At 31.1% G+C, this 25,692-nt stretch overlaps 3 protein-coding genes across 3 annotated transcripts; 2 read left to right on the forward strand and 1 right to left on the reverse strand.

Annotated features, from left to right (window-relative positions):
* The first annotated feature begins 3,500 nt into the window (after positions 1–3,500).
* On the forward strand, positions 3,501–9,400 carry LOC102583706 (squamosa promoter-binding-like protein 6). The gene is made up of 4 exons (XM_006345041.2): positions 3,501–4,643; positions 4,855–4,949; positions 7,761–8,609; positions 9,057–9,400. Exons 1-3 carry the CDS (start codon positions 4,033–4,035, stop codon positions 8,603–8,605), a joined length of 1,551 nt encoding a protein of 516 aa, XP_006345103.1. The 5' UTR covers positions 3,501–4,032; the 3' UTR covers positions 8,606–8,609; positions 9,057–9,400.
* Positions 9,401–11,286: 1,886 nt separating this feature from the next.
* On the reverse strand, positions 11,287–13,141 carry LOC102584052 (alpha-1,4-glucan-protein synthase [UDP-forming] 2-like). Its single transcript, XM_006345042.2, has 4 exons — positions 12,720–13,141; positions 12,127–12,377; positions 11,878–12,046; positions 11,287–11,746 (listed from the first exon to the last, which is right to left on the reverse strand). The coding sequence occupies exons 1-4, from the start codon at positions 13,053–13,055 to the stop codon at positions 11,405–11,407; spliced, it is 1,098 nt and encodes a 365-aa protein (XP_006345104.1). The 5' UTR covers positions 13,056–13,141; the 3' UTR covers positions 11,287–11,404.
* A 7,839-nt stretch (positions 13,142–20,980) lies between these two features.
* LOC102589523 (COBRA-like protein 4) lies at positions 20,981–22,961 on the forward strand. Its single transcript, XM_015307694.1, has 6 exons — positions 20,981–21,115; positions 21,209–21,288; positions 21,358–21,814; positions 21,893–22,040; positions 22,134–22,390; positions 22,475–22,961. Exons 1-6 carry the CDS (start codon positions 21,052–21,054, stop codon positions 22,684–22,686), a joined length of 1,218 nt encoding a protein of 405 aa, XP_015163180.1. The 5' UTR covers positions 20,981–21,051; the 3' UTR covers positions 22,687–22,961.
* Positions 22,962–25,692: the final 2,731 nt, after the last annotated feature.

The following is a 25,692-nucleotide window of genomic DNA, read 5'->3' on the forward strand; positions in this document are numbered from 1 at the left end:
TTTATATAAATGATATAGTTTTCTAACGAAAGAATTCGTGAACCCCTCAATCGGCCCTACCTAGCTAGCTCTTCCCCAGATTTTATAATAGCATCGTTACACTCTAAATTAATATTTAGATATATTGAAGTAGATATTTTATTACAAACATAAAATTTGGACTAAAATTACTTGATTTAGTCGAATTCGTAATCGAGGCGTTAGTTTTGGCAGACTTTTATAACTAGAACTAGAAAGTATATATAGTAGTACTATAAATTTTGAAAATAATAATTAAAACTCAGCAGTACTTTAGGATGGACCAAATGAAATAATGACTGACTAAACCCTCTCTAATTCCAAAGGATTATGATTATTATGATACGAGAGTCAACTCAATTTCATATAAATTTAAATATTTAAAAATTGCAAAAGCACAATAAAACACTATTGTCTTTAGCTAAGCAAATTTCAGAACCATTCTAATAAAAGAAAGAAAACGTTGACTTTCAAAATACTAATAATAATAATATAGCGCTAACATATTACATGCGAGTTCATGATAATCTTTTTATCAAACCCTATGTATTAACATATTCACTAAATATCAATAAATATAGATTTGACAGTAACATTAGTTATTATCATGTAAGTATTGATTTAAAACCGTTATAAAATTTATAAACTTCAAATATTAAATTTGTTTCCATATACATATTATTTTGAAGAGAAGTGGAATACATGAAAAAGACATGTTTTTATTTAGCAATATGTATGATAACTATTTTCAATGGGTTTGGCGTAGCCTTGCATTGGTAGGGTGTTTGGCATTTATGGAGTGGTCCATAACGAACTCCTATAGTTTTGCTTTGCATGAAGAAATTTTTACATATATTTTTTAGATTCTAATTCTAACAAGTACAATCAAACTTATATTTTAGATAACATGAAAAAAAAGAGAGAAAGGAAACGACAACACAAAGCTTTGAAACTTATGGGAAAATCTTAGCTACCTACTACTCCCTTATTTTGATTTAGTTGGCGGTTGGATATGTAATTCGGGATCATGATTTCAAATTTTAAATATTTTTAAAAAATATGATTTGAGATTTTAAATTGTAATTTTGTATTTTATAAATGTAAAATTTGATTAATAAGTTTATATTTTATAACAGAATATTCACTATTTTAAATTTTACAAAAAAAAAAAAGAAGAAAAATTAAACTCATGTTTGGTGTAAAGAGATAGAATTATATTAGAGAATAGTTTGTTACCACTATTTATTGACTAATGTGTTTTTTTTATAAAATCATATATATTTAAATGTTTGTAATCACAAATATTTATTTATAAAAGGAAAATGGAAATACGTGACTTTAGTGGGTCGCTTAAGATAACTTCCTAGATTTCCACAAAAGGGTTCATGAAAAAAAAAATTACTTATTTTATTCTTCCAAAACTTGAATGTCTGATCAAGCTTTTTTATGCTGCCTGTACTTACAGAAGCACAGTCAAGTGTATATTTAGCAAATTTCTAATGTTTATTATTTCCCTTTTTGTGAGTGCCACAATACTTTCTAAATTCTTTTATTATTTTGTTGTTGACAAATTATGGTTAGAAGATTTTAAAACATAATAATGGAAAAGAGTATGAGTAATAATAATATTAAATAATACTGTATTTTTTGTTAAGAGAGTTGTTGCCTTTATTTTATTAATTATATCCTCGTTGAAATGAATAGTCATATGTTTGAATATGAGTGAAGTGCCATTAATGAAGGAGACTTTTCTTAGTACTTATAACCAACTCTTTCTCTCTCTCTACACTTCACTCACTCACGTTATATTATTGTTATTAAATTAGTGGTTCATTTTATTAAAAATATTATTTTTATTAATTATATAATAATTTGAAAAATTAAAATCTTGATTATTATTATTACTATATATAACTACTTAATGATAATGATATCAATAAAAGAAACATAATAAATTTCTTATGATTTACTGAAATGAACAAATTTCAAATATTCCACAAACTATTGGGACTCATTAAGAGGTCAAGATATATCATACTCTTCTTAATAACAAAATACTTCAAGAAGTTTCACAAATCATTTGATGGATATCAAGTCTAAATTATTTTAGTTTGAGATGTACGTCACTAACAACTTCGAAGCATGAAAAAATCTTAAAAGAGGAATAGATTTGTATCAATAAAACTATTTCTTTCAAAAAAATATAAAATAATTAAAAAAAGAACAAATAAAAAATGATTCTTAATATAAGAGACTAGTAAAAAAGAATATGTACTTCAATTTTGATGACTCATTAAACTATATAAAAGTTAAATTACCTAAAAAAAAAAAAAACAAATTAATTTAAAAGTCAATTTCCCTAGGAGTATTATTTTCAATTTTATATACTCTAGTTAGTTAGATTAGAGTAAGAAGAGCCATGTCTTAATTTTTTATAAAAAACATGGTATAATCAACCATGAAGCATGTCATATAACACAGAGACATATCTTTAATTTGATATTAATTGGCCTCAAAATATATGTTCTAAGAAACGTGTGACATTTATTTAATTAAAAAGTACCCTAAGATTTATCTTTAAAAATATATAAAACACAACAATTGTGAAACATGCGAAGCTTTTGACTTTCTCTTGATATATTACTCCATATATTATATACTCATACTGATTACTGTGTATATCTTTTTTTAAAACAAAATTATTATCATTTGCTTTTGTTGCTTTTTCTACTAAGATAAGATAGCGGTGCCTGCTTTATTCCTTTTTACTCCCTCCATTTAAAATTTAATTTTCTCACTTTTCATTTTTAAGCCGTTTATAACCTTTTTGTCTCAATTAATGTGACATAATTTAGATTTCAAAATTTAGACAAATTTATTTTTTACAATAAATTTATATCTTTTAAATATTTTGTATTGATAATTACTTTTTACGTAGTTGACAAATATATAAACTTTATTTCCAAAATTAAAGATTTCGTGTACAAATTTTTGATCAAACTTAAACTATTTAATTCTCGAAAAGATGAAAGTATCACATAATTGAATTATAGACTATCTTTTTTTTTTTTACTTTTCCAATTCTAACTTTTCAGGTAAATACGTTTCAAATCATAAAATCTTTAGTTTAAGATTAGAAGTTTAAATATTTATTTCTTAAATTTTATGTCAAATACAAAATTAAACAAATAAATCAAAATGATGAATGCTTATCTACTTTTCTTTTTTGTTGTTTAAAATTAAAGAGCATTTTGATATATTTGACATAATTGTAATGCATGGCGGTAAAATTAAAAAGTGTTCTTTATTTATTTTTTAAAAACTCATATTAAAATTAAACTAGATTATTTTTTTGAAATGGAGAAAGTATTTTGTTTATATTTAAAAAGAAAAAAAAAGGTGTGTGGATAGCAATTTACCACCTACTGGCAAAGGAAAGTAGCAGGAAGTGGGGAACTTACTTTCCATCTTTAACAACGGAGAGAAGAGAGAGAGAAGATAAGATATAAACTATTGAATGAATATAGTGGCACTCTCTTTCACTGAATGAATGGATATGCATATACAATTTACATATACATACATATATGTGTCTTCATCACAAACTCCATTTCTAAATTTTAACAAAACTCACCACTTTTTATAAATCTCTCCTTTCCCAAATCACCCCTTCCATCTTTCCTGTCATTTTGGCAGCTTTCCATTTTGTAGTATTAGAGTTGGACCACTTCTTTTTTGCTTTCACCCAACTGTACTACTTTTTTCTTGCTAATACTACCTCTTTGCTTCCACTAAGGAGGCAAGTATTTAACTTGTCTACTCCTCTTCTTGAGTGCTCCTTGATTGCAAACACTTATTATAGACTTCTGAGTTGTCCCTTCTTTTTTTCATGACTGGGTTTTCAAGAATATTTATGAATTATTAACTTATCTGGTTGTGTGTGTGTTATGGAGGAAGAGTAAAGCAATACATTTTGGGTGGGTTGCTTTGAAATTGTAGAATTAAGGGGGGGAAATGGAGTCATGGAGCTATTTTTCAGGGGAGAAGGGTTTTGTATCAGAGGAATCAGTTTCTGTTAATGATGGAATGGGGAGAGTGAAAAATGGAGTTATGGGTTGGGAATTGAAGACCCAAAGTAGCTATGGAATGTGTTCAAGTGATAATCAAGGATTTCATGAATTGGGTTCTCCAAATCTGATGAGAAAACCCATGTTTACTGACCAAATGAGAGATGGTTTTACTAGTAGTAAGCATTGGGGTGGTGGCATATTTGGTGCATTTTCTGGGGAAGATAAATCTAGTTCTAAACTATCAAGCTCAGCTGTGGATTCAATTTCTAAAGACTCATCACTGATTGATTTGAAACTTGGAAGATTTCCTGATCATGGAAATATTTTCAAATCTCCTAAGAGCTCTACATCTGCTGAGTCAATTGTTCCAGCTAAAAGAATGAGAGCAGGAGGTTTGAACTCCCACAAACCATTTTGCCAGGTTCAAGGTTGTGGGAAGGATCTCAGCTCCTGTAAGGACTATCACAAGAGGCATAAAGTGTGTGAGGTTCACTCAAAGACTGCTAAAGTTATCGTAAATGGCATCGAGCAGCGGTTTTGCCAGCAATGTAGCAGGTACAGAATTCTAAGTTTTGCAAGTGCAATCAAACAATACTAGTTCTAAAATATTCATTCAGATCCCTTGTGAACTATGTATAATCTCTTTTAGAGCATACTCTTTCAACCTTTGTGTATAATTTGATTCATCGTAGCATCTTTATTTGCAATTCTTAGAAAATTCAGCTATTGCAGCTCAAGTTGATCAGTCTTGCTACTTTACTTGTAGGTTCCATCTACTGGCTGAGTTTGATGATGGCAAACGTAGCTGCAGGAAGCGTCTTGCAGGTCATAATGAGCGCCGAAGGAAGCCCCCTCATACTGGTATGCACTTAGGCTGATTCAGTCATTTGCTTTGTAAAAGTAGTTCTTAATTTTGCATATTATAGTTTCATTCTCTAATATGAAACTTAGATTTTCTAGACTGTATTTCATTTTTTATTAGTACATTTTATCGCCAAAAACAGCACCAAGAGTGTACTGAAATCTATCCACGATTGAAATACTTGATCTCTTATCTATGTTGTAGGGAATCAATCATGTAAAACAAGGTATCAAAAAGCCAAGGATTATAAACATCTAGTATTTGTATCATTGTTCTCATCTAAAATTCTGTCCCTTCCCCACATTCCATACTAAGCACATAAGAGCAGTACCCACAGAACTTCCACCTGCCTTTTCACCTCTGCTTCTCCCCCTAGTGGTAACCTACTTTAGGTTGATTGGCATGGTCACTCCACTTTCAAAAGATTGATAAACAAACACCAGATTGCCAGGATACAGAGCAATGTAGAAATAAGAGGCTCTCACTGTTTTTCACATATTAATATTCACTGCAAGTGATGATCCCCAATCCATGTGGTTTTTCTTGAGTAAGACTTAATTTATGCTAAGCAATCCAAGTAAAAGATACCACTTTTGGTGGTGCCTTGTGTTTACTGGATTCTCAAGGCTACTGATTCTTTCTGCCAATTCTAAATAGAACACACTGTCAAGGTCTATACTCCTTCCATTTCAAAAAGAATGCCTCTTTTCTTTTTTTAACAACTCTTTAATACCAACTTTCCAAATGACATGTTTAATACCACAAGATTCAAGGGCATGTTGATACATTTGACATATCTTTAACTTAAAACCACAATATTCAAAAGTCTTCTTTACTTTTTTAAAAAGTAGAACTAAAATCACATGTAAAGAAGTTACCTGAAAAGATTTAGAATATCTTCGTATCCATGCAAATCTAGCAAAAGATAGAAAATAATTGATGTTGAAAATCCTTATAGGTGATACCAACAAGAAAAGTAATGCTTGTTAGAGAGAGAACCAATAGAGTATTATTAGAGAATTCCTAGTGTTCGATAATCCTAAGTACAGAGTATTGAAATAATATGGTCCTAAATAGAGCATTTATAATAATGAGGATTCATACATCCGATTCCGACAAACTTGGGATTGATGCATGGTTTTGTAAATTTTTCGAAAAGCTAATCATAGGTTCTTCTCTCCATCAAAACAATAAGGTGTTGTGGTTGTTGTACATCAAATAATGTTTCTAGTTTCAAAAAAAGTTATTGTACATCTAATAGTATAAATTTACTTCATTTCAACATTGCTAATTTGCTATTTATCATGGATTTTATGTAGAAGATAGTGTTAAAAGGGTTTAAAGAATGACAAATGTCATACTCTATAGGATGTTTGTAGCATTAATTGTTTTAAGAGAAAACAATGCCAGTTTTGTATATGCAATAATTTGTAGAAACTTTCTTTCAACAAATAATATTTGAAACACGCTATGAATGCAACTTCTCAATCAATCAACTATTCCTCAATTCCAATTAGTTGGAGTTGTCTATATGAATCTCCTGTTTCATGATGCCCTATATGGTTCATTTTATTCCGATACCTATAGTCTTTTTGTTTTAAAAAAATGTTCACTAAGGGTGTATTTGGTATTGATGGAAATTTTTTCCTGAATACATTTTCCAAAAGAAACTTTATTTCAGTATCCAACACTCTCCAAAATTTAAAAACTATTTCAAGTGGACTATCAGTGAAAAACATAAGCAAAAAAAGTTGTTTTTCCCCTTTAATGAAACATATTTTACAAGGAAAATAGTTTTTGGTGTTCTATTTTTTTTTCTTACAAAAAATTACTATTTTACAATGTTTTTCTTCAACATATCAAAAATCATACACTGCTGACATATAAGTCTCTAACCAGATTAAAATATTCCTGACAAGTGCTAGACCTAATGTAAGTGTAACAACAAGGAAGCTGTAATTCCAACTAGATGGTAATGCCATTATGAATCATTTGACTTCATTCTGTTTGTATTTAGTTAAGCTCATATTAATTTCAGATTGTAGGTCGTCTGAAAGGTCTTCCTCCATGTGATTTTAGGTCCGTGTTATCCTCATTAACACATTTAATCATCATAGTGTGACACCTATGAATAGGTGCATAAGGAGTTCTATTTAGGATATAAGCAAATCATCTAAAGCTTTGCTTAGTCATATTATCCTCCATATGCTTGCGCCTTTCTCGGATGTGATCATTTTTTATCTTGTGCAATCTTGTGTGCGTGTTTGTCTATCTCAATACTTTATTTTAGTAACATTCATCTTGTAGATATATTGGACTCTAAAAGTCCAAAGTTATCTCCTAAAAACATTGTTGATAACAACAATGCTAGTCTAACAACTATTCTTTTCGCGTAATACGCCTACACTTGTTCATTTCATTTGTCATATTCTAATTATATGTGTCACATCTTCATCTATTATGCAATTCTATGGAAGACCGGCTTGTTTTTGAATTGATCAACATTTAGGTACCATAAATCTTTTAACTAGCTAAATTCTAGTGCATATTAATCCTATTTCATAGTAAGATATGCTTTACTTTTTAACTTATCAAAAAAAAATATATGCTTAATTTTTAAAACTAATTTATTGCACAAGTTTATAATCCTTTCATAACATATTTGGCATGTTGAATTCAAGAGTTTCATGTTTTTCCAAGCGAATTCTGGACTACAAGTCTTTGGAGTTTTTCTATTGTGCGACTTATTTTATATTTTTTTTTTAAAAATTCATCTGTACGGTATCATAACACACTCCAGGTTTTGACAGGTACCAGATTTCGTGGAACTTCTTTTGCAACGTCATCCTTTGCATGCCAAGACATACTTGGTAGCCGCTATCTGCATCAGCCTAAATATGAGATGAGTGACTGGTATAAGAATGTAAAAGTTGAAGATGGTGTTGATTATAGCCCTCAACTTGCCATGCCCTTTACAAATGGACAGTTACAATCAAAATCTCATTTTACATCATATCATGCCAAGAAAGGGTGTCATTCTTTCCATGATGGACTACCTGCTGTAACAACAAGCAGAATTAACGAGAGTACCAACTCATCTCTGCATGATATGCGAGGATCAGATTTTGTTTCCCCTTCTCTGTTCCACATCACCTCAACTGGTTCTGAAGTCTTGCATGCTTTGGACACATCTTCCATTCAGGGGCTATCAGGGATATCAAATTCCAGCAATGCTCTCTCTCTTCTGTCATCTCAATCACAGGGCTCGTCAGATCATTCCACTGTTTTTTCCACTTCTCGCCCCCTGATTCAATCAAACAATAATTACAATGTGACTCAAGCATCTAAAAATGTTCTGGGACTTGGTCCTCAGGTTTCAGCAGGTAGAATGTCCAATACATTCACCAATTCATCTGGGGTCAATTCTGCAGAAGGTGGACTGGACCAGATGCTATTTCCTAGCAACACTTGTGGTATCAATCGCATCATTGAAGGATCAGATTTGGTGAACCCTAAGAATCAACTTTCTTGTGAAGGTGGACCTACTATTGATTTGCTCCAGTTGTCATCACAGCTTCAGCGTGTGGAGCATCAAAGGTTTTCCATGCAAGTGAAGCAGGACGGCAATGCTTTTCCCGGTCTCAGAATCACTTGAGCAGGTAGAAGAATGTGCTGCTCTATCACATGTTTTGTTCAACTCTGTCACATGTTTCAGTCTGGTGATTATAGAAAGATCCTTTTTCTTTTAGCTTCATTAGTTATAATCCTTGCTGTTGTTTTGGCCTAAGTATTTTGTAAACTGGATCAATAATCATTTTCTTGTCAGGCTACCACATTATTAGATTTTCACCTACACTAATTTTTCACATTTGTTGGGATTTTCCATTACATATGCACCTCTATGTTAACCTTGTGAAGCTGGACCGTGACGGTGTCAGGTTAATTTCTTATTTTCAACTTTCAATAATATCTGATCCTATCTTTATAGTGGATGTTACATATAGATGCTAATGTTTTGTAACAATGCTGCTAGGTTCAAATTGCATGAAGTAATCTTGCTTTGTTATGTTGCCCTTCTTGCCCTAAATTAGACTTGATGTTTGCAGATGCAAATATCTGGATTAGTGTCAAAATTGGTGAGCGTTGAACTGCTGAAGTGTGCAGCAACTCACTCAAGTAGCAGACACCTTTCGCAGCTTTACAGATATGGGAGCATCAGGGAGCAAGTCTTTGGAATCTTGATGTTCACTTCTTGTTTGTTGTTTTTTTCGTTTTTGTTTTCCTCATTTGATACTGAGTGACAACTGTTCCTCATGGTGCTGTCTCATTCAATAATAATGTTTTTCTCTTTGACAATTAACAAAATAATCATGACTTGTAAGTCTGAGTTAATCTGTGTAGTACTAAATATTCACCCTGTTATGGAATAGCTGCTCAAGTGTTTCATGAACAACGTAGTGAAATGGTTGTAGTCATTATAAAGAGTGCATGGTTTCTGTTAAAAGTTCTGCCCTGGAAACCTCTTTGCCCCAGACTTGTTGCAAAGAGTATATGCATAAACTAATGTAATGCATGGCAACAAGGGTGAAAAGGATGTGAATTTTGCTTATAAGCTCTGAGCTACAACATTATTTGTATGATAATTTATAGTGACCTTAAAGGATCAGAGAATCGATTTCTTCTATCTGATTCACTATATTTTGAATTGAAAAATCGCGGTTTTCATGAAGGTTATAACATTGTGTGATCTTCACTGTATGGTTTGATCTCCAAAATGGCAATAGCAAGAACCTTCATTGATGAAACTATTCCACAGTAGTCACATTCCTTTTAGTCGGGGGCGCTGGTACATTCTAACAACCTCTGATCATCACTGTTTATATGTTTGGTATTATTCTGTAAATTGAAAATGTATAATCCAAACCATTTAGGCTCTGAATAGCTTCTTTGTGCAGAAATGGATTATAAGAGAGTCAGATAATTGGTCATGAATTTCCTCAACTCTTCGCATTAATAGATACAAAGGGGAAATTTAACAACGAAGTCGTTGTAGTATAGTGGTAAGTATTCCCGCCTGTCACGCCATAATGGTACTGTATTTCCTAACTGTTAATTCTCATTTTATTGAATTAACCTATCGTCATGCTAATGGACATTTATTTATTTTGAACTCGATTCTATATTTCAATATAAAACGTCTACATCCTTTAACAATGTTGCTAATTGATTGCCTACTCAATTAATTAGGCCGGTCCCAATGTGATGATTTTTCTTAGGCCAACCTGTCTTCTCTTTAGACTTTTCCACTCAGAAAGGCCAAATATTATGGAAATTTTGAGGGAACAAAAAACAAAAGACAACTTGCTAAGGAATATGCTTCTAAAATCTAATAGCAGCCGGCAGGTCAAAAAAGTTGTAATGGTTTTTAATTAATGGAAAAGGGTCAAATATGCCCCTAAATTATTCGAAAAGGTCTAGATATACCCCTTTTAAAGTTTAGCTCACTCGCGCCCTCGCCGTCTAACTTTTCGTTTAGATATGCCCTTATGGGCGTTAAATGGAATTGCCACGTCATTTTTACATTACCACATGGCATTTATATTAAAGGGAAAAAGAGTCAAATATACCCCTAAACTATTCGAAAAGGTCTAGATATAACCCCCTTTTAAATAAACTACCCGACTAGTTTTCAACAATTTTTTAATTTTTTTAATTTTTTTTGGGTAAATCCCGAAAATGAGTAATTGACTAATAAAAAATAAAAAAAAAAAAAAATCAACAAAAAAAATAAAAATTTAAAAAAATTGTTGAATTTAAGGTTACTATATTTGTTTGTGAATTTTTGGCGTTAATTTTATATATTTTTTCTTATTTTTTATTAGTCAATTACTCATTTTCGGGGATTTATCGAAAAAAATAAAATTTTAAAACATTGTTGAATTTAAGGTTACTATATTTGTTTGTGAATTTTTGGCGTTAATTTTATATATTTTTTCTTATTTTTTATTAGTCAATTACTCATTTTCGGGATTTATCAAAAAAAATAAAAATTTAAAAAAATTGTTGAATATAAGGTTACTATATTTGTTTGTGAATTTTTGGCGTTAATTTTATATATTTTTTCTTATTTTTTATTAGTCAATTACTCATTTTCGAGATTTACCGAAAAAAATTGTTGAAAAACGGGTCGGGTAGTTTATTTAAAAGGGGTATATCTAGACCTTTTCGAATAGTTTAGGGGTATATTTGACCCTTTTCCCTTTAATATAAAATGTCACGTGGTAATGTAAAAATGACGTGGCAATTCCATTTGGCATTTAACTCTTTTCCCTTTAATTAAATTAAATAACATTGTCACATAAATATTGTCCTCAACTCTCCGGGCATAACAAGAGTAATAACAACCTTACTGCAAAATATAATAAAAAAACTGACAATGGTCGATGGATTTTGTCTATTTTGAGCTACCATTAGGTAATTTGGCAGCAGTAGCTGTCGATGGATTGAGGTCGTCCCATGCTTCAATCCATGTGATCATGGCATCAGCCAGCTTGTTAAAGTAATCATCCACCTTGCCAAGTTTTGCTTTCACTTGTTTTGAGAGTTCAAGGTAACATTTTTGTACAGAGGTGCACTCCTTTGGAAGGGCAACAGATTGGAAGAATGGGATCAGCTCCTCTTGCCAGTATATACCTTTGTATTCTTTCTTTAGGTTCACAAATGGATTGCTGGCTTTGCTGTGCCAAATGTATGGCAGACCTGTCTTCACTCCCAATCCTAAGTGGTCACATATCACCTATACAAGACGAAAATGCAGTATTAGACACACAATGTTGATCACTTAAATTTCACTAATGTTAAATAATGAACTCATCAATTATATGTTTGTAAGTTAAATCATGGATCTGCCTCTAGGCAGTATAATACCTTAATGCACCATCCAGCCCACATGTCGTCATAGCGTCCAATAGGCTGTCCATCGCCCATGAGTCCAAAATACATAGCAGGGCCAATCAACTCACGATCAAATGCCAAGTTCATGCCACACATGGGGAAGAGAGTTCCCTTTGGGATCGTCATAACAGCATCAACATACCTGTAGACAACAACAACAACAACGCAAAGTTAGGGGACACATTATATGAACGAGTTAAGATCATGAATATCTATTGCTACCTGGTGTTCCTTTCAAGAGGCTTTACAAGCTGGGTAGGTGCATCATAATCAGGAATGTTAAGCCAAAGACCATGTGAAACTGCAGTTGGTACACCTTCACGGAGACTGAATGGGTATCCACGGACAAAATCCGCCCCATCTCTGTAGGGATCATACAAGGTGTTGAAGAAAAATGGAGTTGATGGACACAACAGATTCTTAATGTGTTGTTCTAGCGCATTAATTTCTTTGCCAGTTGGGTCTTTAGCCACCTGTGATTGCAAATCAATAACAAATACATTCATAAACATTGAGATCTCATCCTTCACCAATGTTATTTTAATGCCCTTTTCACATTTGAGATATTACTAAAAACAATTTCTTCAGCATAATACATAAACTTGACTTTACCAGACACATTTAAAAATCTCGATTCTCGCGCCGGAAAAACAGGAACAGAGCATTATACTAATACCCATAAACATACTAGCAAGATAATGAAATTCGAATCAAAACCCAGTTTTAATTTACAAAATTCAGCAGAATTAGAGCACTAAATGCACAACTAAAAACAAATTTTAAAAAATAATACTCAATTGGGTAAGCAATCTTACAAAGCAATCGTCGTCAATGGTGTATATGTATTTCTTCTTAGAGACCATATAACCAAAGCAACGGCAAGCAGAATCCTTGAAAGAGATGCAAGAAGCCTTAGGACCCAGAATTTTGTTAATATCATTACGATTATAAAGCTCGTAATCAAACCCTTCGGGGACCTTAATGACCTTAGAAGGGTCACCATCTTGAACAATGATAAGATGGTAAGGCTGAAAAAAGGGTCTCCACATTTCCAAGAAATCAAGGTTTCTAATAGTGGGAATAACTATGTCAAGCTCATCTTTCAAAAGAGGAGTTGAAGAAGGAGAAGCAAAAACACAAGGCTTTGCCATTTTTGTGTAGAGTAAATTGGAGCGTTTGTGAAGAATGTGTAAATGGAGAGGGAGTTTATATAGAAGAAGAGGAATTAGGAATGAAATTTAAAGTGAATGGGGGTGGTGTACGCGTAGTGAAACTCCTGAATAAAGAAGGGGCAGTGGCACATGATGCAACATCTCATTGATTTACTCCCTTTGTTTTTTTTTTTAAAAAATCTATTTGATTTAATTTTAATTATATAGATCTAAATTAATATTACGTCAAATATATGGTACGTCAAAAAAAGAAGAAGATAATATTCTTTCTAAACAAACGAAAAAGGATAATATATTCTTTTTTTTTAATTGAAAGAAGAATTTTTTTTCTAGCGTTAGACCATCTCCAATTCAATACCAAATTTTACATCAACTTCGAAATTTGGTGTTTTGAGCTCCAACCCACACCAATTTTTTACACCAAATTTGGTGTGTGAATAGTGTTACACCAAACACTATACATCACACCAATTCACTTTTTGAATATTTTAATATTATTTTATTTTACAAACTTTTAATTAAACATTGTATAAATTATATATTTTAATTAAATCTCTTGTATATTTAATTATTTTTATGTAATATTTTTATAATATTAATTTTAGATATAAATTTAGCTTTTTTATAAATTAATTTTCTATATATGACTTTTTAAAAAAAATAAATTTATGTTAATTCTACTATAAATTATAATTGGATATAACTACAATTAACCTTCACAAAAATTAAAAATGCAAACATATAAATTTTTAAATAAATAATGTACTTAAAAATAACCAAAAATAATAAACATTCAACAGAGTAGTAATTGACGTACATCAAAATTGAAATATAAAATACATAGTAATTTTAAAAAGTACAACAAAACATAACAATTTAAAAAAATTACAACAATAACTTAATAATCTGACAAATTCTTTCTGGATCCATCAATACTATTAAAATATGAATTGTATGGGGCATAATAAAGTATACATCAATACTTTATTTAATTGTATTTCATTAATAATTTTACTTTTATTTGTATTATCCATCATTATGTATAATGTATAATATTTGCTAGCAATTTATATTGTTTAAAAAATTATGGTACAAAATAATTTTATATTAAACGATTATAAAAGGAAATAATATGAATTATATATGGTGAATGTTTTAGAAAGAATTTGTTTTATGCAATAAAAAACTATAAATGAAATAAGAAATATTAATATAATAATGAAGAGAGAGAAAAATATTCCTTTTTGGTGTAAAATTTGGTGAAGTGGGTTGGAGTTGATTACACCAAAAATAGTGTTCATTAATAATTTTACTTTTATTTGTATTATCCATCATTATGTATAATGTATAATATTTGCTAGCAATTTATATTATTTAAAAAATTATGGTACAAAATAATTTTATATTAAACGATTATAAAAGGAAATAATATGCATTATATATGGTGAATGTTTTAGAAAGAATTTATTTTATGAAATAAGAAATAATAATATAATAATGAAGAGAGAAAAAAAAATTATTTTTTATATAAAATTTAGTGCAGTGGATTGGAATTGCCGACACCAAATTTGATGTTTGGGTTGGAGATGCCATACTACTAACTTGTAAGTTAGAAAAAGGAGCCATTACACCCCACAGAATACGCAATTTTATTGTTCTGTAATTAAATGTTACTTGTGAATTAGTCTGTTAGTTTTATTTTACTTGGTCAATATTATATTTATATGATTAAATCAATCTTTTGACTTGACATATGAGTAATAATAAAATGACTATCACATTAATTTCTTCCTCCACTACTAAATCAATCTTTTGACTTGACATATGAGTAATTAATAAAATGACTATCACATTAATTTCTTCCTCCACTTTTACTTATTATTTTTACTTTACATAATTGATTTCGACCGTTGTAGAGCAAATTAAGGAACATAAATTGAAAATACATACTCAGCTCTCTAATCTAAAATTAATTTCCCATGACTTATCTGAGATATTGAAAACAAGCATAAATGATATTTTAAAATGTTTGAACTTAAAATATATAGCAGTATAATTTTTGAAAATATAAAGTAGTATCAAATTTAATTAAACCAAACAAATATGTGACATTCATATTCGATAATTGAACTAAAGGAGGAAAAACGAAAAATAAAAATAAATTAAAAAATCAAACTCTTATCAATAAAATAAAATTTTAATAAATAATCAATCGAGCTATAAATATTCTTCGACTCGATGCCATGTGCGTAGTGAGCATACAAAGTAAAGTGTGCAATTGATTTGGTTAAGGCGCAATTAAAGCATAGTACTAGGTAAGCAACATGAAACGTAAAGGAGGGGGCACGTGCAAAGACCGGCATTAGAAAATTGGGCTCGAGCATCGAGGTGGGCTGGCTAATTAGTCTTTTTGCTCTTTGGAACCTATAAAGAAGTTGTGGGCTCACTTCCATCACTAATCATGGGCCCAACTACCTCTTCCCAAGCACACGTGGCAAACTTCAAAAGTTCAAATTTCAATTTTTTTAAATTTGTATTTCAAAATAATCATAATATGAAATTGAATTTTCAATTTGGAATAAGAAAATCGGCATTGTTTTCCAACCCAAACATAAATGCCATTTTTCCCTATTGTTTTTTTAAAAAAATTATTATTTTCAAACTATTTTCTTAAAAGGAATTTTTGAATATATAAAATAGTGAAAAACTTCAAAAAATAAAGGATCAATATAAAAAAAAGTCTCAATAATTCACAGGACTAATAGGAGTAACAAATTTCAATTATTTGTTGCATTATTCTTTCCATTTGTAGGAATCTTGATACTCAAACTCCCATCAACTATTTTCCCTATTCATTACAAATGATTTTTTTTCCCTTTTGACATGTAGTTTAAAAGATAAAAGAAAGATTTTGAATTTTGTGATATTATATTATCATATGTAGCAAAACAACCTTTATTTTGTGGTCATAAATTGTCATACATGAAATTAAAAAATAGCTAAAACAAAAAAAAAAATCATTCATTTTAAAACAAATTAAAAAGAAAAATAAATGAATTGAAGAATAGATGGAAACATGCGTGCTTGATCTGGGGTTTCACCTAAATTTATTTGGACTAAAATATAGGCACCGACACCTTTGTGTGTGGTAGCCACCGACGTAGCACAACTCTTTGGGCAATCTTACCAACAAACATCGTAAATGTCTGCATAATATAGGCATGTAATCATTTTTTCTCGAATTTACATCGTGTTCAAAGCTAAATATGTGCCGAAATGTAGGGTCATCCTTCGTCAATCGTTTAAAATTACTTTTATTAAGTGATATAAAATAAACGCATAACTTACAAGATGCACGTGTGATAAGTAAAATATTTAGAATTTATCCTCAAGCCTGAACTAATAATCACAAAAATATGTTTTGGATGGTTTAGTTGGTTTGGAGGGTGGTCATCATCCATGTGGATGATTTAGGATTGATCCCACTTCAATGTTTTTTTAGTCGAGTTTACCGCATACGACTTGCCTAGTACAGTTTACATTTCTAGTGTGGTTTGCAAGCTATTACACAGTGAGGTTATTTTACCCACTACACACATAATGCTTAGCCGAAGGATAAAGATTGTAACTATTTCAAATATAGTCGAGTTTACCGCATACGACTTAATTAATGCAGGTGAACTTAATAGTACAAGGCAACTATAACAATTTGTTGTAAAAAAAATCAATAACCGCACTCCATAAGTAAAAGAATTTATCGTACGCATTCTTTGTATCAAACTCATGAATTAATGCTTAATGGTCATCCGCTATATTGTATTCTCTTTTTTTTTTTTTTTCCATTCGGTGTCCGGAGCTCTAATTAGAGCTCTGACTAAATATCACATTTTACTTTAGGAGAATCAATTTGATTTATTTTAAGAGTTAAATTAAATTAGATTAATTAAAAATTATTTAATTATTGAAAAATTATATATATTAAAAAATATATTATAAGTTGCAATTCTTCGCATGATAATATGATTAAAAAAATGTAACTTAAGAGCCAATTTAAATTGACTTATTATAAGCGTTTTAAAGTCAAAATATTCCGCCAATTGACTTTTACTTGTCTCATTTGAATTTGACAGATATAATGATTGACATGATTATTTTACCATACTACTCTTAATTGATGAGTAGTATTTTAAGTCTTGAAAAATAAATAACTAAATATAAAAAGTGACAATACTATATTTGAAATAGTAGATTAGTAAAAGTGACTGGAGAAGTAAACGTTTAAGGATTTTTATAGTATTTAAGTAGGATAAATACTATAAAAAATTAACTCGGGTGATATTGTAAGTTGTTTAGTCAATGAAGGACCAAGTTTGGTAGTTTTTTTATTTTTGTCTTCACAAAAAGGGTTTAGTTTAAGCAGAAAAAGAATGTTAATGCTACTTTTGAAATTTTGATTTTTTTATGTGTCTTGTCTATTATGCAGTATTGTTAAACAAATAAAATATATTACTATTTATTATATTCATTCATTTCAATAAGTCATACTATAGCCTAGACATTTCTTACTTTAGTTGATCAATTGATATTAAAAATTCTCCATAAATAACCGACCGCATAAGAAAAAATAATTCTCGAACACATTCTTTGTAACGAACTCATGAATTAATGCTTAATGGTTACCCCCATTATACTCCATTTGTTCAGTTTTACGTTACTTGTTACATTAATTTCATGAAAATCAATTTGTTTAATCTTTAGAGCTAAATTAAATTAGATTGATTAAATATTTAAAATATAGATATTTAAAAACTACATAAAAATATTATATGTTGCAATCTTTCTCATATTAATATGATGAAAATAAAAAAAAAAACTATTTGAATTGACTTATTTTAAGTATTTTCAAGCCAAAATAATTTTAAAGCATTATGTTTAAGTAAGATAAAATAACGCTTTTAAACACTTATTTTTAAATCGAAATAAGACAAAAACCATCCAAATATCGATGTTTGTCAAAATTTACGCAATATAACTCTCGTTAAAATAAAGTTAAAGTGAACAAGCAAATACCAATCCTACTCTGCACATTCTTCGAAGAACGAATGTCCTTAATCTATTTACAAATCTTTTTGTTACTAAACAATTTATGACCGTTAAATATTAAAATAACGGTAATATTTTATATGACCGTTGTCCCTTGTTAATTTTTTTTCTACATTTGATTTTACTTCTTAAAAAAATTACTTTCATTCAAATTCTATATAAAAACATCTTTTACACTACAAAAACTCTTCTTCTCCTCAAAATCACTCTCTGTCTCTCAAGTGATTGGAATTCAAGTTTCAACAGCTCGATTTTTGTTGTGTTTCGTCAAATTTGGTACAATCGTTTCATCTCTTAATTATTTTTGTCTTAATTTCCTAATAATGTCTGCATCACCCAGTAATAAACGATTAAAAAACAAGCGCGGTCATGATGAAGTTGGCTCAGATAATGAAAGTTGTGATAGTAATGCTGTACAATTCAAAATTGATCCTAAAACTGGAGAACAATTTAAATATTGTCAGAAACGTGACAGCTGGGAAGTAGCTAAATTTATAATTGCTGAGTCACTTTATAGTAAGAGTTTCACTGATTCCCTAGAAAAATATATTCAAATTTTCTACTATCCCGCTGAATATTCTGAGGAAATTGATCGTGCTGAACTTGTTAAATTGTTATGTGTTGAATCAATACTTTATACTACAAATTTCAGGGATTCTCTTACAATTTATATTCGAAATGCTCATTTTCCAGCGTATAAGCCTATTCCGAGGGGAGTTATTATATCGGAAATCAGAAAACAATTTTATAAGTATCGAAGTCATGTAATTGAAAATTTTAAGTCTCTTTCTTGTAGTGTAGCTTTAGGTATTGACATAGTTGGTACTGAATGTTCAGGAATAGACATTGTATGCTTTACTGCTTATTGGATTGATGATAACTTTATTATGCAAAAACGGATTTTAGAATATCAAACAGGATTAACTGTGGAGTTCCGCGATGTTACTACAGTTGTTGAGATGATGGCTAAATTGATGTATCGTTACAGTATAAATGATAAGTTATTTGCTGTTAATTCGTATTTTAAAGAGAAAATGATTGAGAATACTAATGAATCAGCTGTGCGAGAATTGAATCATAAAAGTGTTATATGTGCATGTCATATTCTGAATTCAATTGTTAGGGATGGAATTACTCATTTTAAACCTGAAATTAAGAAAATAAGAAGAGCCATGGGTTATATTAGATGTTGTAGTTATAGAAATACTGAATTTAGCAAAAGGTGTTTAGCTGATAAACACATAATGAAATCCCAAGTACTTGATATTCCGACTAGGTGGAATACTACTTATGATATGTTAGTCCGTGCCTTGGAACAGAAAGCCATTCTTACAGAAGCTTATAGTGAAGCTATTGTTGCTGATGCTGCTGTTGATGATGATGATGAAATTAAATCTATTGATAATGATGACGATTATGAAACTAAATCTGTTGATGATGAAAATGACTCGACTGACATAAATTGGAATATTTGTGAAGAGTTGGTTGATTGTTTACAAAAGTTTCATAGTGCGATTACACATTTTTCCGGCTCTTATTATCCTACTTGTAATTCCGTACTTGTTTATTTGAACGACATATCTTCGTTATTTTTAAAATATAAGGATAATCCTTTCTTTAGTGAGTTTTTGCCTGATATGAAAGCTGAATTTATCAAACGTTTTATCCCTGTACATCCAATATATTTACTTGGTGCATTATTAGATCCTATGATAAAATTAGAGCATATAGAAACATCACTGAAATGTTTATATCAGAATTTGGATTTGAACTATAGTGAAAAAGATTTATGTTCTCATAAAGATGATTTATTGAAATTAGCTAACAAGATTTATTCAGGTTATGATGTTGTTGCAGTTGAACCCAAACAGGCCCCAATTGCTCCTAGCTCTCCTGCTTCATCATCATCATCTTCTTCTAAGCGTTTTCCAGGTTGCGAATTTTGGAAACAACAAGTTGTAATGTCACATGAATCGAAACGATCAGCTAATTCTAATGAGCTGAGTGTGTATCTGGAGCAACAATATGATATCGATGAGTCTGATTTTGATCTTTTGGCATGGTGGAAAGGGAACACGAAGAAATTTCCGTTACTTTCAAGAATGGCACGTGATGTACTAGCAGTTCCTGTGTCTACTATTCCGCTAGACAAAGTGTTTAAACAGGATGAGGTGCAAATATGGGAGAAAGAAAACTTATTGGGTGATGAATCAGTTGAAAGGATAGAGTGTTTGAAGGATTGGATTAGAGCAGAACGAAGAATGCAAGGACTAGAGGAGATAGACAAGGATTTTCTAGAGGCTTTTGAGATGGATTTTGAAGAAAAATGTAACATGACAGATGAAATTCGTGAGTTTACAGAGGCCGAAGTTAAGGAGCATCTTTCCAAACTTCACTAATGAGCAATTAATGTAACATTTAATTTTGTACTTGCTAAGAATTTCACTTGCCTTGTATCCAGTAACTTTGCAATAGCCTTTTTGGGAAATTATTTTGAATACTATGACATCTCATTGAATAGACAGTACTAGTAATTTATTTCGAGACATATTTTGCAATACAAGTAGTATTTTATATATACAGTCTTAGTCATTAAGTCTACTTGGCTTACGGAATCGCCTTTGTTAGGGAGAGGGAGTGCTTTACGCTGTGAGATTTTTCGACGTGAATTTGGATTTAATTGACTCTAAGGTGTTGTATACCAGACGCGGGGGAAACCAAAAAAAGAAGTCTTCATACAAGCCAAAGTCAACTCCTTTACATTAATTTGTGAAGCAGCCTTATTAGACTTGTTGCTAGACTATTTCTTTCTTCCATCTTTTGTTACTGCTGAAGATAAGCTGCTCTTGTATTTTCTACAGAAATTTTCATCATGGAGTCCAACATTTTTTGGAACTCATATACAATTATTCTTCTTGTGTTATGTTCTGGTGCAGGTATTGCAATTTAGCCCCAACATTAGTTCTCAACATTCAAATTTCAATCTTCTGTATATAGTCTAATTTGAAGTTTTTTACTTGTAATTGCAGCTGCCTATGACGCATTGGATCCAAAGGGAAACATAACAATCAAATGGGATTTGATTTCTTGGACTCCTGATGGTTATGTGGTAATTATATGTTAATACATTTTAATTAGCAGTTTGAGATCTTTGGTTAATGAATTTTTCGAATTTCAGGCAGTGGTGACAATGAACAATTTCCAAATGTATCGTCCAATAACGAGCCCTGGATGGACTTTAGGATGGACATGGGCAAAGAATGAGGTGATTTGGGCCATGATGGGAGCACAAGCTACTGATCAAGGGGATTGCTCAAAGTTTAGAGGCAATATTCCTCACAGCTGTGAGAAAAAGCCTGCAATTGTTGATTTGATGCCAAATACCCCTTATAACCAGCAAATTGCTAACTGCTGCACGGGCGGTGTAATGGCATCGATGGGAAAGGACCCTTCTGCTGCTCTCTCCGCATTTCAGATAAGCGTAGGCTCTGCTGGGAATACAAACACAACAGTGAAACTTCCCAAAAATTTCACTTTGGTTGCTCCAGGTGGTGGCTATACTTGTGGTCCTGCTAAAATCATCCGTCCCACTCGTTTCGTAAAAAATGATGGTCTACAAGTGACACAGGCTATGAGTAAGTTTTATTTTCCACACTAGATTGGAAGTAAATAATATACTACACTACACTAGCTAAACCTTAACCTTTATGCAGTGACATGGAGAGTGATTTGCACTTACTCTCAGTTCTTAGACTCTCCAAAACCAACATGTTGTGTCTCCTTGTCTTCTTTTCACAATGCAAGTATCACCCCTTGTCCTTCGTGTTCTTGTGGCTGCCGCAACAGTAGCAACTGTGTCATGTAAGATTTTATTTCATATCTTCAATTAGTACTAGTAGTAGTAATAGTTTCTCTGTTATGAAGGTGCTGATGCACATAGCAAGTACATTGTAGGAAGACACTGAGTGGAAAGGGAGTAAATGTGCGGAAGGCAGAGCTGCAATGCACAAAACACATGTGCCCTATCAATGTGCATTGGCATGTTAAATCAAACTATAACAAGTATTGGAGTGTAAAGATGACCATCACAAACTTCAACTACCGATTCAACTATACACAGTGGACACTCATTGTTCAACATCCAAACCTCAGCAACGCGACTCAAGTTTCCAGTTTTTCATACAAGCGTCTCATGCCCAACCTATCAACTAGTAAGCTGCCTATCTCTTTATTCGATTCATAAACAGAAGAGACATATAGTCGATCATCAGGCTGATGATATTTTAACTATGTAGATGACACAGCCTTGTTTTATGGGAGAAAGCCATATACTGATGTCCTGATGCAAGCTGGACCAAAAGGAAATGTCCACTCAGATTTAACACTTGAGAAGGATGGTAAAACAATTGCACCTTTCCCTCGGAGGGTCTATTTCAATGGCAATCTCTGTGTGATGCCATCTCCTGATTCTTACCCATTTCTTCCAAGTTCCGCTGGCACCAGATAAAGAGCATAGCCCTGGTTGTTCTGTTTCTATTGGTATAACTAGCCTGTTGTGGTAATTAGTTATTCAAGAACAGTAATGTATGAGTTTTACAATCTGCAATAAATCGTGCAAGAATTGAAGCATTGTTACGTTAATTGTGCATGTCATATTCTGAATTTAATTGTTAGCAAATGGTGTTTCACTCATAATCAATCAGTCGTTAAAATCCCTAATATTTGATATTCCAACAAGGTGGAATACTACTTATGATTTGTTAGAACACAGCCATTCTTATAATGAATCCTCTCTTTAGTGAATGAACTATTTGTGAAGAGATTTCAATTTTTTTTTGGTTCTTATTGTCTATTTATAATTCCGTACTTGTTTATTTGAATGTCAGCTTCGCTTGGGTCTAACTCAGGTTACAAAAACTAAGTCAAAGAGAGATGGATCACTCTTTCCAAATTTCACTTTACACTTAATTGAGTCATTCTTCATATGTAAATAATAAAAAACACTCATTCCTATCTATCAATAAAGATCTTATTTGTCTTAGCTGTATTATATTCTACTCTAATAATTATCACATGTTTTGTATTGGCTTATTCGAATGTGTGTTTGTGGCGTAAGAGAGATGTACTGTTGGGGAAAAGGTCTCTATAGCATGCACTAGAAACCGACAACCCAAGCGGTGCCTAACAATCCACTTGCTCATTTTGAAATTCCCACCAAAACAAATTTTTAAAAAAAATTGACAAGATTTTAAAAATCCAAGGCACGGCCGCCAGGCGCCAGAAAGGCCATCAAGAAAACAAAAGGAGCTGACTTGTAATGAATGGGGTTGGAGTGTTGAGTTAGTACCTAGTAAAATGAGCTCACTCCACTTTTGGGGATGACAATTCGGTGGGTTGGGTTAAATTTGGGCGGGTCATGATAGGTTATGAGCAATCGGGTCTAGATCTAACTCAATCCAGATTTGTTTAGATCAAAACGGGTTAGGTAATGAGCTATATAACGAGTCAAAACCAAACTCAACTCAATTTTTACTAAACTTAATTATTTTATTTGTTCTTTTAAACTATTTTAATACCTAATAAAAAAAATTATGACTATATATAACATATCAAATTGAAAAAAATAATAAATTTTTTTGACAAGATTTCTCATGAGTCAATTCGGGTTACATATCAACTCAATTCTTAATGCGTTGAAATGGGTTGAGGTAATGAATTGACGGGTCAATAACCTATCCAAACTTAAACGAGTTGGATGGATTGAATTTGATTTTGCCGCCCCTACTCCACTTAGAACTTAAACTTATCAATACTCCCTTAATTCGCTCTAATTGTCGACGACAAGCAGAATCTACTCATTTTTAGAAATCCAGTCTATATTGTCATGTTCGTATTTAGGTGCTTATTTTTTTATTTTTTATTTTTTGTCCATTAATGGCTGTTTTAGTTATTTTCATGTGCATTAAGTAAAACAATAAATACATAGTGTTAAATTTCAGTGATTGTTTTGTTTCGTTTTACTGATTTTTCTTCACATTTGCAATGTTGCAGATACCTCTCTTATTTTAACTTTTTTGTTACAATTATTTTATTCTATCTTATTATTAATGAAAAAATAATAGTAATATATTTGGACTAATTTACCTTCCCTAAAATCATACTTTTTTAATTAATTATTATTTTCTGTATATTAAAAATTATTTATTAATTAGAAAGCTGTTCACCCATTCCTCGCAGAGTGCATCAACCGGTGCGTCTTTTTGTTGTTTAAGAAAAGAAGTAGAAAGACGTGCATGTAACAAAAATTGTGTTGGGATCGAAAAAATAGTATGCGCGAAAGCTAATAATTACACATAATTTTGGCGATGATAAATCATACAAGAAAAAAAATTATTATACTAATAAGAAACTTAAACTTTGATATGATTTGATCAATAGATCTATATATAAGAAAACTAAAATATAAAAATATAAAATCTATTGAGAGAATGAACAAATTTCTTTAACGACTACATTTCAAATATTATAGTGTTTTTGTATGAGAATAATAAAAAACTACTATTTATATAAGTCCAAAACTTCTTTTCCAAAAAAACTTGTCGAATTAAAATAATTTACAGTATAATTCAAATAAGATAAGAAATTTAGGACAAAATCTTTTGTCTATATTAGAAATAGCACATTTTGTCTTGGTCAGAGATTCTAATTTAGTGTAACAAAAACTCAACCTCTTACTAGCGCGCAGCAACAAACAAAAGACCAAGCTTTATCTCAAAATTAAAAGAAAAAACTTCAACCTTATCAACTATACAGTATACACTATATATATATAAGTAGCCAGCCCAGTCCTTTATCAAACATGACTCTTTCTAAATGCCATACAAAAATGTTACTGCCTAATAAAGGCTTCCAGCTAAACTGAAATGGGAGTTGAGCCCAACACAAACTTTTGGGTATGGGTGGGTTGGTAAGCTTCTTTTTTATACTACTATGTGTTAGCTTACCAACTCCACCCATTCCTATGGGTTTTCGGGCTTTACTCCCTTTTCTTTCGCTGTCATCTATTATTCATCGGGATCTTTACACAAATAACTGATTGGATTCAATGTATATTTTTTCCTACATGTTATATATATTGAATATCGATCTAATTACTTTTATGTTATATTTTAAAAAAAAACTCTTCCATCTAGTACATACTAGAAAAATATGGCCCGTGCACGGCCCAACAAAATATTATTAAGGGAAAATTGTATATAATAGCAAACTATTAATTTAAATTAAATGATATAAATATAGTTTGATTTAATTGTACCCCATAGCAAACTGTTGCTATTTCACCTCTCTCCTGGTGAACCTCGCTCGCCACTCTCATTCTCTCCCTCGCCTCTCTCGCTTTTTATACAAACGCAAATGTATAAAATGCGTTTGTGTTTGTATAAAGCGAGAGAAAATTGCATATATATACATATATTTTCGTTCCCCTCTCTCCCCTCTCCCAGATCTCGCTCGC

This window comes from Solanum tuberosum, unplaced genomic scaffold (assembly GCF_000226075.1).
Source record: "Solanum tuberosum cultivar DM 1-3 516 R44 unplaced genomic scaffold, SolTub_3.0 scf00062, whole genome shotgun sequence".
In the NCBI taxonomy this organism is placed as follows: domain Eukaryota; kingdom Viridiplantae; phylum Streptophyta; class Magnoliopsida; order Solanales; family Solanaceae; genus Solanum; species Solanum tuberosum.

Coding starts and splice junctions, on each gene's coding strand:
- LOC102589523 (XM_015307694.1), top strand. CDS start 21,052: ATGGAGTCCAACATTTTTTGGAACTCATATACAATTATTCTTCTTGTG. Junction 21,815..21,892: donor ACAAGTGACACAGGCTATGA/GTAAGTTTTATT, acceptor ACCTTTATGCAG/TGACATGGAGAGTGATTTGC. Junction 22,041..22,133: donor AACAGTAGCAACTGTGTCAT/GTAAGATTTTAT, acceptor AGTACATTGTAG/GAAGACACTGAGTGGAAAGG.
- LOC102584052 (XM_006345042.2), bottom strand. CDS start 13,055: ATGGCAAAGCCTTGTGTTTTTGCTTCTCCTTCTTCAACTCCTCTTTTG. Junction 12,378..12,719: donor CCATTGACGACGATTGCTTT/GTAAGATTGCTT, acceptor TTGCAATCACAG/GTGGCTAAAGACCCAACTGG. Junction 12,047..12,126: donor CCTCTTGAAAGGAACACCAG/GTAGCAATAGAT, acceptor TGTTGTCTACAG/GTATGTTGATGCTGTTATGA.
- LOC102583706 (XM_006345041.2), top strand. CDS start 4,033: ATGGAGTCATGGAGCTATTTTTCAGGGGAGAAGGGTTTTGTATCAGAG. Junction 4,644..4,854: donor TTTTGCCAGCAATGTAGCAG/GTACAGAATTCT, acceptor CTTTACTTGTAG/GTTCCATCTACTGGCTGAGT. Junction 4,950..7,760: donor AAGGAAGCCCCCTCATACTG/GTATGCACTTAG, acceptor AGGTTTTGACAG/GTACCAGATTTCGTGGAACT.